This window comes from Salvia splendens, chromosome 22 (genome assembly GCF_004379255.2).
Source record: "Salvia splendens isolate huo1 chromosome 22, SspV2, whole genome shotgun sequence".
Taxonomy (NCBI): domain Eukaryota; kingdom Viridiplantae; phylum Streptophyta; class Magnoliopsida; order Lamiales; family Lamiaceae; genus Salvia; species Salvia splendens.
In genome coordinates, this window is record NC_056053.1 from 14,837,785 (window position 1) to 14,851,832 (window position 14,048).

Sequence of the window (14,048 nt, forward strand, 5' to 3'; positions counted from 1 at the left end):
TACACTTAGCACTTCTTCTGCTTCTCTTCGAGCTGTAACAGGAATATCGGATGGTGACAGAGCTGGCAGAGTTTTGAAGCTAATGCTTTGAATGAGAGGCTTCATGGAATCATGGTTGCTAACTCATTTTCAAAGGAAATACACATTTGACGAGTAACATTTATCTTCCATTCTACAATTTAGACATCAGAAGACTAAACGCAGCAAGTATAACAAGGTCGTATCAATCAAGAAATGCACTTTAATAAATATTGCAACTCGTGCAGATTTATTATATCATTGTCCTACTCTAGATTCTACTTTTCTGTGGTTAAATACACTGGAAATTTAGAAGAATACAGAGGACTACATGTTTACAATTGGCGTGCCTGGTTACTCTGTTTTTGGCTTCTACACTATATAATAGACTTCGCCATTGTTGCCTTCTTTTTCTTTGTCCCTTTCTTTCTAACGAACTCTGCTTTCCCGTACGTTTCTTGGCACGCTTTGATGACACAGCGGACATGGGCATCAGATTGTGGTATCTTGTTCAGGAGTCTCTCTGCCGACTTTGTATCACCTGAAGCCAAAAGAGCCTGATACATCCTGCACAAAGTTGAACAACGCATTGCAATTGAGGATGCAGTTTTCATGCTCTTTACAACTGAATAGCCTGACCCGGACCTATTATCTCCCGAAACTACCCCAACCTTTAGTGGTGCTAACACAAACATTGCAGTTTGCAACACCGCAGATTGCCTTGACAATAACATGATGAGAGTTTTGTGTCTTCTCATACATTATTTTTAACAATGGAGCTATTAATACAACTCAGACTAATTGACATGACAAGTACCAATACATAAACCCATATCCAAAGGGCGATATAAAGAAGGCTCTGTAGAGTCAAATTCTCCCATTGAAAAATAATGATTGTTAATAATCTGAGAGTCACGACACTTGAGCGAATCACATTCTTTCTGCACCCACAACTTAGAAAACCTTCTCCAAATCACATAAGATGCTACATACACAAGTTTAACATCTCCAATGAAATTTTAAATATGAATTATCATGTGGCAATCTGCTTGAGTGGAGCCAAAACTAAAAGCTTTTAAAAGTTCTCATTAAGGAGATAAACAACAAGATGCCTTGAAAAAGCATTTTAGATAAATGCTACAGCGAGTACAAAAGAACAAGAAAAGAATACCCAGTTGTGAGGCAAATAAGATTTTAGAGTAACAGTTGAAATCAACTTAATCAAACCATAACCCATAAAGAAGCTACACAGATTTACCTTACGAAACTCAGAACATTGTATGGAAGGCCAGCCCTCTTATATTCTTTCCAGATCAAGAAGGAACTCTTTGTATCTTTTGCATTAGTGCAAGCACTGAGGAGAAAATCCAGACTTTTCCGTGAAGGGCGAACACCAACTTTTTCCTTGACAGCTTCAAGCAAATTGAGACCAAACTGCATGTCTGTTGGTTCATGCTCCGCATATAGACAAAAGACCTACTCCATAATAAAGCTAAATAGTATAAGGCTGCATGCAATTCAGAAAGGTTAACGTTTCAGAAATGAGGAAACTTATGGAATTGATTACCTTAGCCAGAAATTTTGCTTTTCAGGATTCCTCTCTTAGTTTATATTTTTTCTTTGTTACCTTTTATTTCCCAAGTGGCCATTTACTATGAGTGATAGGATAGATGCATAAAACATAGGTTTGAGTATTTGAAGGATAGGATGGTCAAATAAATTAAAACTCATCAATCCATCAAAAGTAAATGGTAGATTAACTTGGATTATGTTTATCTATTCATCGTATCAGTGTATCACTCAAAGCAAATGCCCTTAAGAGTTATTCGCCATGTAAGCCTATCTTTAACTTCAAGTAGAAAAGGTCTACCGGTGGTTATGGGAACAACTTCTATCAGATATGAACTGATGCATGAATTACATTCTAATATATCCCTAGGCAACATGAATGTTATATTTTTGTTCTTTTTGGTAATATTTATATCTATTTGATTTCTCCTGTACTAAAGTACAAGTAATAAGTATGAGTAGCACCAGGCAAGGTATGTAGTCCTATTAGTACCTTGTCAGAGGAAAGTTGAAACAATACCTCATCAAACAGAACTTCCAGAGCAACTTCAGCATCAATGAACTTATCCTTTAGTTGCTTCAGCAAATTAACAGTGGATCTAAACAAGCAAAAGCAACTATAATCAAGAAAGTTCCCAGGAAAAAATAAGAGTTAATCGCATCTTACTGGCTTACAATGATTTTTAAATCTTCACAACAAAAACCAGACCTTTATTATTTTTCCAATTTATAAGACCGATCGATCATATTGAATCTAACATGCTATTGGAGAATAATCCTGGACTAGCTGTCCAGTCAAATTGGATCTAACGTGGCCACTTGGAATGATGTAGTTTTGTATTTGCATATAATGTCATGAACTTTACAAATGATTCTGACTTTTAACATGACTTTTCAATTAATTGAGTATAATCCCATAAGTACATAAAATTGGCATATGATATCATGAACTTTACAAATGATTCTGATTTTAAACATGACTTTTCTATTAATTGTATATAATCCCATTGAGTACACAAAATTTGGTAATTATGTATTGCCAACAGATCATAACATAACATCAAAAAAAGTATAAACTGAACATCATAAAATCAAATTTCACACAATTTTTAATTGGTGTCGCAGTTGGAAAAATTTGTAAAATTGAGGACATAATACAGAACCAATTTGAAAGTCATGTTGAAAACCAAAATAGTGTGCGAACTTCATGATATTATATGCAATTTATGAGACAGTGTCAACTGAAGTTGGCTGGTGGGCTTGTCCACGTGTACTTTTCCAATTGCCATGCCAGCTTTAACTTCGACCAACTTCGATGTTGTAAATTTCACAAATTATAAAGATCAACTTTGGCGCCAGAAATTAAAAGTCATGTTTTTAACTTGAAAAGTTGTGAAAGTAATGTTTTTTAACTTGAAAAGTTGTGAAAGTCATGTTTGTAGTTGCAATTTGACCAAAAGCAATAAATATATGAAAACGAGCAATCAGACAATGAGGACCTCAAATTCTCTTGTCGAACACAATGTGAAATAACCCTGAAGCAGGCATCAACCCAATGAGGCGAATCATTCAATTCCTCAAGTAACTCCAACACTTTGTTCACCTGTCCTTCAGACTGATAATGTTCCTGTAAGAGATCAGAAGCATTTAATTCCAAGCATTCATCATTATATGGCTGTTTATCCAAACATGCAGAACTAACTTACAATGAGACATTTAATTGCTCTGGGATCTAAATCACAATTGTCTCCCTTCATTTTTTCATATAACTCAAGGGCATCAGATAACTTCCCATTTGAAGCAAGAGCTCCAACAAGCACACTGTTGATTTCCTTCAAGTATTTTGCTGGTAAATTATAGCTCGATGCAACCTGTATGTAAGTCAATGATATTACATTATAGCAGCAAAGGTTCACTCTTGTACTAATTGCACAGAGCTGAGAGCATGGACACTTCTCAATTATTGATTCATTTTGAAGGCAAAGAGCCACGTCTACAGGAAAGATCTCATCTTGAAAGCAACAGAGATTTGAAGAGATAATGCATACCTCTCTAGCATATTCGAAATTTCCATAGGATGCATATGCATTTATAAGGGCCATGAAAACCTGCTTTGTTGGTGTGATTCCTGATTTACTCATCTCATCATAATACTACAATGAGTTCAACACAGAAAAAATCAGGACAGGACTCTCCGAGATCTGTAAATCATGCTAATAAGAGCAGGGTATATGTCTATAATAGATGCATTTCCCAACAAAAAACCACATAAATCAGAGCATTCACAGTTGTAAATCAAGCTAATAACAGCAAGAGTTACATTTCAATATATAGAAAAATTTCCCAAAGAAAGGGCCACTCAAACCAGAGTTGGCTTTGTGTTGGTAGATAATTTCTTGGAACGAACTAAAATAGAAAGAAAGTTTTCATTGACCAAGGAGGTGCTTGGTATGATGAAATGGATTGTGATTCTTGTGAAGAGATGTGGACTAAAGGTGGGTGTGGAATGGCTAATCGCATGGACTGATAAAGGAATGACTATGCCTAATCCAGTGGGAATGATGATTCCTAACAAAGAGTCATACCAAGCAAAGGAATGGAACAGAGGTAGGAGTCACTGTCACTGTCACTGTCACTGTCCTATTCCCTCTTCCATTCCATCATACCAAGCACCTCCTAAATTCATAAATTCATGCATGCTTGCCAAACATACTGTGACTTCTAGTACAGCTCACTTGATAGAATGTAAGAGATGTCATTCTAATGAATTACCCCGCAGTCAGAACTCAAAACTAGAATTTAAATGCATGGCATGGGAAACACTTCCAATTTAAAAACATCCAACATGATACAACTCTTGTCAAACAGAGCCTAGGAGTTAAGCCATATGATTTAAACATGGAAGAAAATCAATAGTATTTGATCTAAAGAACTGCAGTTCCAGAATTCCAGTATCCAACCCTTAGTTTACAAGGGGCCATGAGCAAGGAATTTCTATCCCATTAGAGTGTAGCTTATTGCTATACCAGTCAACAAGAACAAACAAAAGCCATAGAAAACCTTAGCTATATCTTTTTCACGCTGGGTGTTGGCAATGAGATAGCTGTAAGTAATAGCATCAGGTTTCACGCCTGCATCTTCCATTTGTTTGAGAACATTATGGGCACTTTGAACATTTTTCTGCAAGACCCAGCAAACAGAGAATGTCAATAAAAACGTTTACAATAAGAAGCAGACACCATCACTAACAGCTAGCTATATATAAATAAATCACCATACAGGCACTCCATATTTTTTTGTGGATTAGAATTTATGAAAGAAACTGAACTCACATGCAATTTCACAAGTCAGCTTGTGTAGGTTCATGAAAAACCTCAGTACCTACCATTCTACAAATAGTAACCTAATATGAGGCAGAAAAATTACAACACATTTATAATCAAAGCAACTTCTTCTAAATCTTCATCTTGCCCTAACCACTGAACTAAGAATTGTAAAAACAAGCAAAAATTATATAGTATATAGTTCACAATCACGTTCTTGACCTTGGCAGCCAACCTAGGAAAACTTTAACATAAATAACTCTTTAGTATGTGAAGTCCCAGGGTCTGTATACCATATTAGAAATGGGCCACTCACCACCTTCAAAGGCCTCATAATGGGGAGGGTTATCCACACTAATGTATATGAGGCATGATCATCACCAAGTCAATGTGGGAAAATATTTAGAGGTTTAACATGCATGTTTTAGAGAAAACTTCGACACCACATTGCAAGAATAAGAACACAGTGCAATCAAGAACTTGAGCTACCTCACGGAAATATCCAGCTAGTATCACGTTGTACATTCCAGTTGTTGGTGTTGATTCTTTTTTCCAATCATCGATCAGTCCATATGCACCTTCAAACTGCAGTAATATGAAAAGTTAAAACATGTAGCTTATGCTGCAGATTAGGTTGATATCCTAAACCAAGGACTAACATCTTTCATCTTCACACATAGAAGTATCATTCTCCTGAATGTCTCATTATTTCGTTCCAGATTATGGTTAGATATCCTCGAATATATCTGATGGACCTGGAAATTGAAAGAAACCATATCAAATACTGAATATCATCACAAACCAAGAAGTCCAAGTTAACATGATACACAAGTGCAATATATTACACAACTAACACAAGGAAAAGAGGGAGTTTCACGATTAAAGAAATTAGTATAATCCCTGAATGAATCCCTGATCAGGGAAATGTACATCATACTCTTCCCTTCATCATCAAACTTCAGACTTTTCATGAAAAATTGGCGATCAACTTTTACAGGATGTCCTTTTATTATAATATTTTGATTACATGTAAGAACACTCGTAGATTGTACTTCATGAAATTGATAAATCATTGTAGTTAAAATATAACCCCACCAAAAATACTTTGATGTTGGGATTAAGAAGTTGAAAATGAGATAATTTCTTCTAATTTTCATCTTCCAATCTCTCTCTCTCTCTCTCCTAATGTAACTGGTTAACAACATTTAGACTCATCAACAGTGCTTTACTACTTCATACTCCCTTCGTCCCAATAAATATGAAACGTTTGCTTTTTGGCACGGGATTTTATGTAGTGTTGTTTTATGAGTTAAAGAAGAGAGAGTAAAGTAAGAGAGATGGAAAAGTAGAGATAAGGATATTTCTATTTTAGGAAACATTTCATTTTTAATGGGACAGCCCAAAAAGAACGTTTCATTTTTAATGGGACAGAGGGAGTATTTCTCCATTAATGTGTCATGGGGACTGCTTATTCTCATTTATATCTCTAGCTTATTTGCTCATTTAATTTCTTTTACTTCTCATCTCTCTCATTTATACCTCTGCACATTAGGGAGCCCCAATTCATGGGGCGAGTGCCCCGGATTTTTACCTCATCGCCCCGGTTCGCTCCCGCCCTAACAACACTGGTGCACACCACATTCCACTAACTTATTTTCAGTCACATTTATTATAAAACTAATACACAAATGTAGGACCCGCATTCCACTAACTCTTTCAACCCACTCTATACATTTCTTAAAACTCGTGTCGGGTCAAAGTGGGACACATATTAGGGGACAAAGGGAGTATGTTGTACTATATAAAACTTATCATACTAACATAACAATAACATTAGGCCAACCTGGTAACTTAGTACTCCCTTTGTCCCATTTAAGATGACCCCGTTCGTTTTTCACACGTGTTTTGGAAAAATCATAATAAATAGTTAAAGTGGAGGAAAAGTAAAGTAAAAGAAAGAATAATGTAGAAGAGAGTCTCTTCCATATTAATCTCTCTCTTAATTTACTTTCCCTCTACTTTAACTATTTATTATGATTTTTACAAAGCACGTGCAAAAAACAAAAGGGGTCATCTCAACCTAATAGCAAAGAATCTATATCATACACAATTAAACAAAAGAGTGCACGAAATAGATCAATAGAGATGTAAATGGAATCATTTGTATATATAAAGAATTTGGGTTCCCCTGAAAGAGCAAGAGCAGATGAAGATGTACAGAAGTGAGCATATCCAGATACTTAACATCTACAGGACTAGAATCTAAGTGTGTACTTGTTGCGATTCTGAAATACATAAGACATGAAGTTTGAAGTTTTTAACTCTTCATTAAATAATAGAAATAATGAATCATTATCATGATTTGGTGCAAGGATTATATATTTAGGAGAAGATTTACATACCAGGTTAAATTCACAGCTACGATCACAAGCATCTAATATAGAATGAATTGTGTCCAATGATAAAGAAACACCAGATCCAAGTGCCTCATCAACTACATCAAGTGCCTCATGTATCTGAAAATTATTTGTAGTATATCATACAAGTTAAAAAAGTAAAATATCAACATTAGGACAAAACCAGGAATAAGCATGGCCAAGTTAAGTTTGAGTTTCTTTCCTGATAGAGAACCGTATAATTGAAATAACTTAAGTCATACACACCTTAAAAAACTTGCAACTATATGCAATAAGCTTTTCATATTGCACAGAAGTAGGCAACACCTCGATCTTAGTATGCAAAGCTCGGAACTTTCTGATGATACCTTCAACCTTTAACAACAAACAGAAGACAAATTAGACAATAGAAACAAATAAAAGTTCAGTTATGATATGTAGAGTAAATGCACAAGTTCAAGAACAAACAGCAGTTCCTGGACCACACTCACAAGGTGTATCACAGCCCATTAAACTACAGTAAACCAAACCATATCCCCCATACCAACAAGAGGATAATGATCTGTATAATGGGGCACAAATTACCACATGAAGCACCAGAATAACTACACCAGTAGCATTCATGAAAAGTTCCTCACCGCTAAGTTAGGCATGCTGATTGCATACTCGAGGATGAAATTTGATATGTTTTCAGCTCCAATGTCTGCACTTGACCAGAAACTCCACATTACAATCAACCAGGAGGCTAAAGCGCCAACAGAACACCTCAAGTTCAGGACAAATCTAATATATCCAATGAATAATATAGTGATAACTACCTACAGAGTAGGAACTAGGAAAAGACATTTTACACAATAGATATGAGACTACACCCTAATAGCTAGTTTCTTCAGAATACTAGGAAATTAGAGATATACATATTACTTACTACGTCCTACTCCTACCAAATATGATATTGATAAAAGTCATCCTAATAGCTAGTTTCATACTGCGCACAAAACAAGCCCTTGTTTGTTGCAAAATTTTCCAAGGCTAAATGAGGACAGACTCCAGATAAAGATGGAATTCAAGAGCTACAGTTTGACAAATGCTATGCATTCTTAAACAAATTGGTCATGAATTTTTTCCTAATTGAAACCTCAATCTGCAGTATACTACTAACCACTTCCTTTCAGCACCGACAGAAATCTTTCTGCAAAATGTTCCAGCAAAAACTTCCCCAAACCCCTGAAGATGCACTCTAAAACTGCAACTGATGTAACTTTAGATATGTCAAGAGTTTCCAATAGCATGAGAAACTCTTCTTTCCGGTCACTTTCATACAATGCCAGCAACAAACCCTCTGGAAGATAATTGCAGCACTGCAGTTAGATTTACATTAATATGGACAAGACCTTCGCCAAAATTTCAATCAACACATAGACAACGGACATCAGTTGGTTCCAATTCAGAATACCAACTCTGAATATACATATACCATCACATTCCAAGAAAGTAAAAGAAAGCCAACACAAGAAGTCATTAGAAGTGAACCTCAAGTAGCAATAAATCTTAAAAGTGTACGTCCGTCAGGAAATAATCATAAGAATTAATCAAAATACAAACATATAAACAAAATATGAAATTTTTTGAAAAGAAGGCAAGATAATCAGTAATGAATGGATGATCATCAGGAGATGGGGAAAAGATCATAAGGCTTAAAGACAGAAGAAAATACAAAGATATTGTTTCTATGCTTTCAAGGAGAAGAAACAAAGAGCAATGAGACATATATAAGTGTAGGTATCTCATCCTCCCAAATATAGAAAAGTTAAATGGACTGGTCAAATGCCAATCGAATATAGGTTTGGACAGACAATGCACACCCTCAACTTTCAATTTAGGGGTGAAACCATTTCACAGAGCAGGAGAAGATCATGTACTAGCCATACATGCTAAAAAAAAGACTGTCCCAACTCCCAAACTCGGAGATTGTGAAGAGCGTGACCTTCACGTTACATTCCCCAAAACAATTATGAATAAAGAAGGCAGACGAAGCATAAAAGGATAAGGGGAGAAACTAAGCACTCTGTACTGTCAAGACTGAAGAAGCTTACCTCGGCGATAATAATTCTCATCACGTTCAGTTGCAATAGAAAGGCAAAGTTGTTGAAGTGTATCAACATCATCAACTCTCACCCGTAGTAGCATTTCATAATAAGTTAGGCGCGGAAGTGAATTGGGATTGTCTTCTCTAATTAGTTCATGGAAGAAAAAGAACTCATCTGACATCTCAAAATCGATTAGATACATCAGGAACTGGCCATACGTTTTTTCTTCTATCTGAAACCCTGATTCTCTAACCCTTAAGAATAATTGATAGGCCTTATAAATCTCTCGTAATGAAACATCTTCATCTGTGGTATCTCTTGCCTTCTCTATGCATATCTTGATTAACATATTAAATTCATCCAGGCCATTTTCTCGTCCCAACTTCCCAAACAATGCAACAGTTTGATCTGATCCCAGTTTTGTGGCACACATTTTGACCAGGCGTTTGTAGCCAGGATCTTGTCCGTCCTTAAACACCCACTTCTGCTTCTTAACATGTGAGATTTCTTTCCTCCACTCTGAAGCCCAGTTGTTTGACAGTGTTTCCAACCATGGCATCACCATAACACTTTTGACTTGCAGATACTCTTGGTCCTCATCATCATCCCAATTCAAGTCCATTTCATCTGCAGCTAACAAAAATTTCAGCTTTCTGACTAACACCATAGCGAAAGGAATTCTCTTAAGCTAATCAATTTGTAATTAGACTGTTGACCCATACACGTAAAAGATCGACCTCATGAGTGAATTCAGTTAATAGAATGACAAAAAACATAGTTCGCGTGACAGGAAAAAAAACATCGATTTGGAAAGGGCTAAACAGATAGCACATTTACATTTACATTTACATATCCATAGCCAGGATTAACATAATCCATTACTGAAAACCAACTTACGTACCATACAATACGCTGGATGCATGTGAAGCCAGTTGGTCCGCAGATTCATCTATGGCAAAGAAATAAAATACAGAAATTAGGTAAAAATAAAAATTCATGAAATTGGCATAAAATTGTGCATATTACCGTCTTTATCTACGCAATCCGAGGTCAAGCTACCACAGACAATAGAGCCGAGAGAGGAATTGGGAACAGGTGAAGCAGAAAGCGGCGCTTTGAAGTTGGAGAGCAGAAGGAGTTGGTTTGATTCACGTTTGGTGTTGAGATAGGCGGCGGGAGAGGGGGGTTTGACGGATGAGATGTAGCCTTTCAGGCGAACGTCATCGGAGGAGGAGGGGGAGGAAGTGTTGCTAGGAGAATTTAAGAGTGCGCGTCCCTTCCTCCTGGCGGCGGAGGTTTTAGCGCGCCTAAATGTAAGGGTGGCGGCGGCGGAGCGGAAGAGAGAGGCTAGGTTTTGGGCGGTGGATTGAGTCCTTTGTAAAGTGCCATTCATTGTCGATGAAACGGCGGCAGGTTGAGCAGGCAGAGGGACATGCCTGTGACTGGATTTTGTTTCCCTCACTTTCTTTTGAATCGAATCATTTTCTATAACTGGAAAGCCTCGTGAGAACTCGGAGAAGAGATATTAAATGAAAGGGGTAAAGGGAAATAACTATCAATTTACCTCTTCTTTATAAAATTGCATGCTCCAAAGAAAAGGGTATTTGAGGAGTACATTCTTTCATTTTGAAAAAATATCTTTACCTCTTCTTGATAGAAAAAGGTAAAAAGTTAGTTATTTTGGTTGCCTTTTTAATTTTCCTTCAATCCTTGGAGTCCATTACTTTTAAGAATGTATAATAACCTTTTTAAAAAAGTAAATGAGAAATATACCTTCTCAATATACTTTTCTCCCTTGGATATGCTCTTAGTGATGAATTCAATCACCTCTCAATTGTATATTAAATCATTCGAATTTTAGAACACAATTTAAAATGCTAACTTTTCTTAAATTGTTAAGTTGTTAACTCATCGTAGGAGGTGTTCGGTTTGCAAGATTTTATCCTGTGATTAAATTTGTAGTATGTTTGGTTCATGAGATTCAACCCCACAACTCAATCCTAGATGGATAATCATGGGATAATTAGTCATAGCTAACCCTCTATTACTAAAATAAGCTCACAACTCAATCCTAGATTATATCTTGGTATTATTTTATCTTGAAAACCGAACACCACCGTAGTGTATTAAAATGTCAACACGATCACATTAAGATGTCAACACATATGTGTGTTGATATTTAAATATCAATGTCAACATAATGTATTAAAATATCAACTTAATTTTATGTTGATATTTCAGTATCATTATGTTGACATTTTTAATACATTGCATTGATAAGTTAGCAAGTTAGCAACGTTAGACACACAAATGTCTTCGTTCGTGATGACATCTATAATGTAGGTTGTTGAGATAGTTGTCAGTTATCAATTTAAAAAAGTTGTCAACTAATCATATCGCACATATAATATTGGTATAAAATATTTATATAAATTATACAAATAGTTTCATTTATGTTCCAATTTAATACTCCCTCCGTCCCTAAAGAATATGCACTTTGAGTTCGGCACGGATTTTAATGCAAAATTGGTAAAGTAAGAGAGAGGTAGGGAGAAAAAGTAATTAAAGTATTGTTAGTGGAGAATGGGCCCACCTCTTTAGAGATAAAAGAGTTTCCAAAATTAGAAAATACATATTCTTATAGGACGGACTAAAAAGGAAAGAGTGCATATTATTGTGGGACAGATGGAGAGGGGGTACATTTTATCTTATAGGTTGGATGTCATTAACTCTTTACATGTACAAAACACAAAACGATGATGAAATATTTTATACTAAGGTTAAATAATGATAGAACATTTTGAAGGGGTTGGCAGCGGAGGCGTGCATAAAAACCGATCACATGAATTTGATCTATTTAGCTGATTATTTAGACAAATTCTATTCGCGTAATTTTTTCACGTATCATGCTCATAACTTGAATTATAATCATGCTTTAGATCAAACAATCCCTAAAACATGCATACTACGGAGTTAGCCAATTTACCTCGTTGATTCACTTAAGAATCGAAGATGGCTTGCGTCTTCTCCACGTGAAGATCTTCAGAACTCGACCTCGGATCTTCTGACTGGTGTTCCGGACTGTAGACTGATATTTGTGTGGGCAAATCTCACCAGTGTACTAGGACTTAAATAACGAAGACAGAAATCTGCTCACGGAAGGAAAAGAATTTCGATCCTCTCTCAAATCTGAGGTGGACGAAATTTTGTTATAAAAATAATATTTTCTGTCTCCTTTATTCTCCTATTTATACTAAGTCACATATTGGGCCTAGTCAGGGATCTAAGGAATAATTTGGACATCACCTCACCCAATTAGCTTTTTACTAATTAAATTGAACCCGCAATTTAATACAAGCTCATATTGGAATATTACAAGCAGCCCCTACAGAAGTAATATTGCACTGCCTTTCCAAATCCGAAATTACAAGTATTCCGGGTTTCCTTTTATTTGTTTAATTCATTTCCCGCGCTTAAGATAGAAACATCCATTAATTAATTAATGTCTGCTATGGACTTAATTAATTAATATATTTTAATTAATTTCCAAGAAACTCTGATTTATTATTCATAGAATAATCAAACTCCAACTAGCCAGGCTGCGAATAATAAAACCTTGTTTTGAGCTCCTCTTGTGGATGTTATCAAACGAGACTCTCCTCGCGCACAATTCAATATAATAGCAATCCTAGCACCGCCAGATAATGATCACCACTACCCAATATACCTGGATCGTTGGGTGACGAAAAACTCGCACCTTTGGTAAGTCAAAGTAGTAGATACTCAATGTCGTATGCTCAATGCTAACGTACATTGATTAAGAAATTAATTATCAAGACCTCGTCTTTCAGTAGATAGCATAAAGACTTGTCTTGCTGTTAGATCCATTTAGTGCTATATCACACCAACGTCATCATATTTCAGTAAGGCATAGAAATAATCGGACTGACATTGCAACCTTTCACGATAGGTAGTCTAGGCCTATCTAGGTTGTGAAATTCTTATTTTTCTTTGTTCAGGACTGACCGCGTACCTTAAATTGAGCGCAGCCCACAACCGGTCTACCTAAACAAAGACTTAGACTTTGTATGTTCACTTATACATTTAAATATGCAATAAACATCCATTAAATGTAAAACATAACAACATTACGACAAAAATAATCTGTTGCATTTATTGGAAAATAATAATTAGAGTTTTACAGTATTCAATCACTCGAAAGGTGATTTCTAGTATACAAACCATAACAATCTCCCACTTATACTCAAAACAGCTTTCAAGTATACAAAATAGTAGTGCACACGTCTAAATTTCTCCCACTTATACTGAAAGCGAGTTGAGGTCTTGAATGAGTCGAACTCCCATCCCTTCAACGTGGCACTCGAACGGTTTCACCGCCAATGCCTTTGTAAAAGGATCTGCCAGGTTGTTCTCTGACGCAATCTTGACCACTTCTATGTCTCCTCTCTGCACTATATCCCTGATGATATAATACTTCTGCTCTATGTGTTTGCTCGCTTTATGAGCTCATGGTTCTTTCGAATTTGCCACAGCACCAGAATTGTCACAATAAACGGTGATGCTCTTGGGCAGATTCGTAACCACACCTAAATCTATAAGGAAGTTCTTGAACCATACTACCTCTTTTGCAG

General features: G+C 36.0%; 1 protein-coding gene across 2 annotated transcripts; it reads right to left on the reverse strand.

The window, feature by feature from the left end:
• Positions 1 to 221: 221 nt before the first annotated feature.
• Positions 222 to 10,901, reverse strand: LOC121787383 (pentatricopeptide repeat-containing protein At4g04790, mitochondrial-like). Of its 2 annotated transcripts, XM_042186091.1 has the most exons (16): positions 10,423 to 10,901; positions 10,298 to 10,345; positions 9,403 to 10,023; positions 8,469 to 8,648; positions 7,945 to 8,009; positions 7,574 to 7,681; positions 7,313 to 7,426; positions 5,570 to 5,665; positions 5,400 to 5,495; positions 4,648 to 4,767; positions 3,636 to 3,740; positions 3,294 to 3,458; positions 3,087 to 3,214; positions 2,108 to 2,186; positions 1,277 to 1,494; positions 222 to 585 (listed from the first exon to the last, which is right to left on the reverse strand). In XM_042186091.1, the coding sequence occupies exons 1-16, from the start codon at positions 10,787 to 10,789 to the stop codon at positions 396 to 398; spliced, it is 2,700 nt and encodes an 899-aa protein (XP_042042025.1). In that variant the 5' UTR covers positions 10,790 to 10,901; the 3' UTR covers positions 222 to 395. The 2 variants fall into 2 exon arrangements, with proteins under 2 accessions (XP_042042025.1, XP_042042026.1); XM_042186092.1 differs by lacking the exon at positions 8,469 to 8,648.
• Between the last annotated feature and the right edge of the window lie 3,147 nt (positions 10,902 to 14,048).

Coding starts and splice junctions, on each gene's coding strand:
- LOC121787383 (XM_042186091.1), bottom strand. CDS start 10,789: ATGAATGGCACTTTACAAAGGACTCAATCCACCGCCCAAAACCTAGCC. Junction 7,427..7,573: donor ATAGTTGCAAGTTTTTTAAG/GTGTGTATGACT, acceptor AATAATTTTCAG/ATACATGAGGCACTTGATGT. Junction 4,768..5,399: donor TAGCTGGATATTTCCGTGAG/GTAGCTCAAGTT, acceptor TGGGTCTTGCAG/AAAAATGTTCAAAGTGCCCA.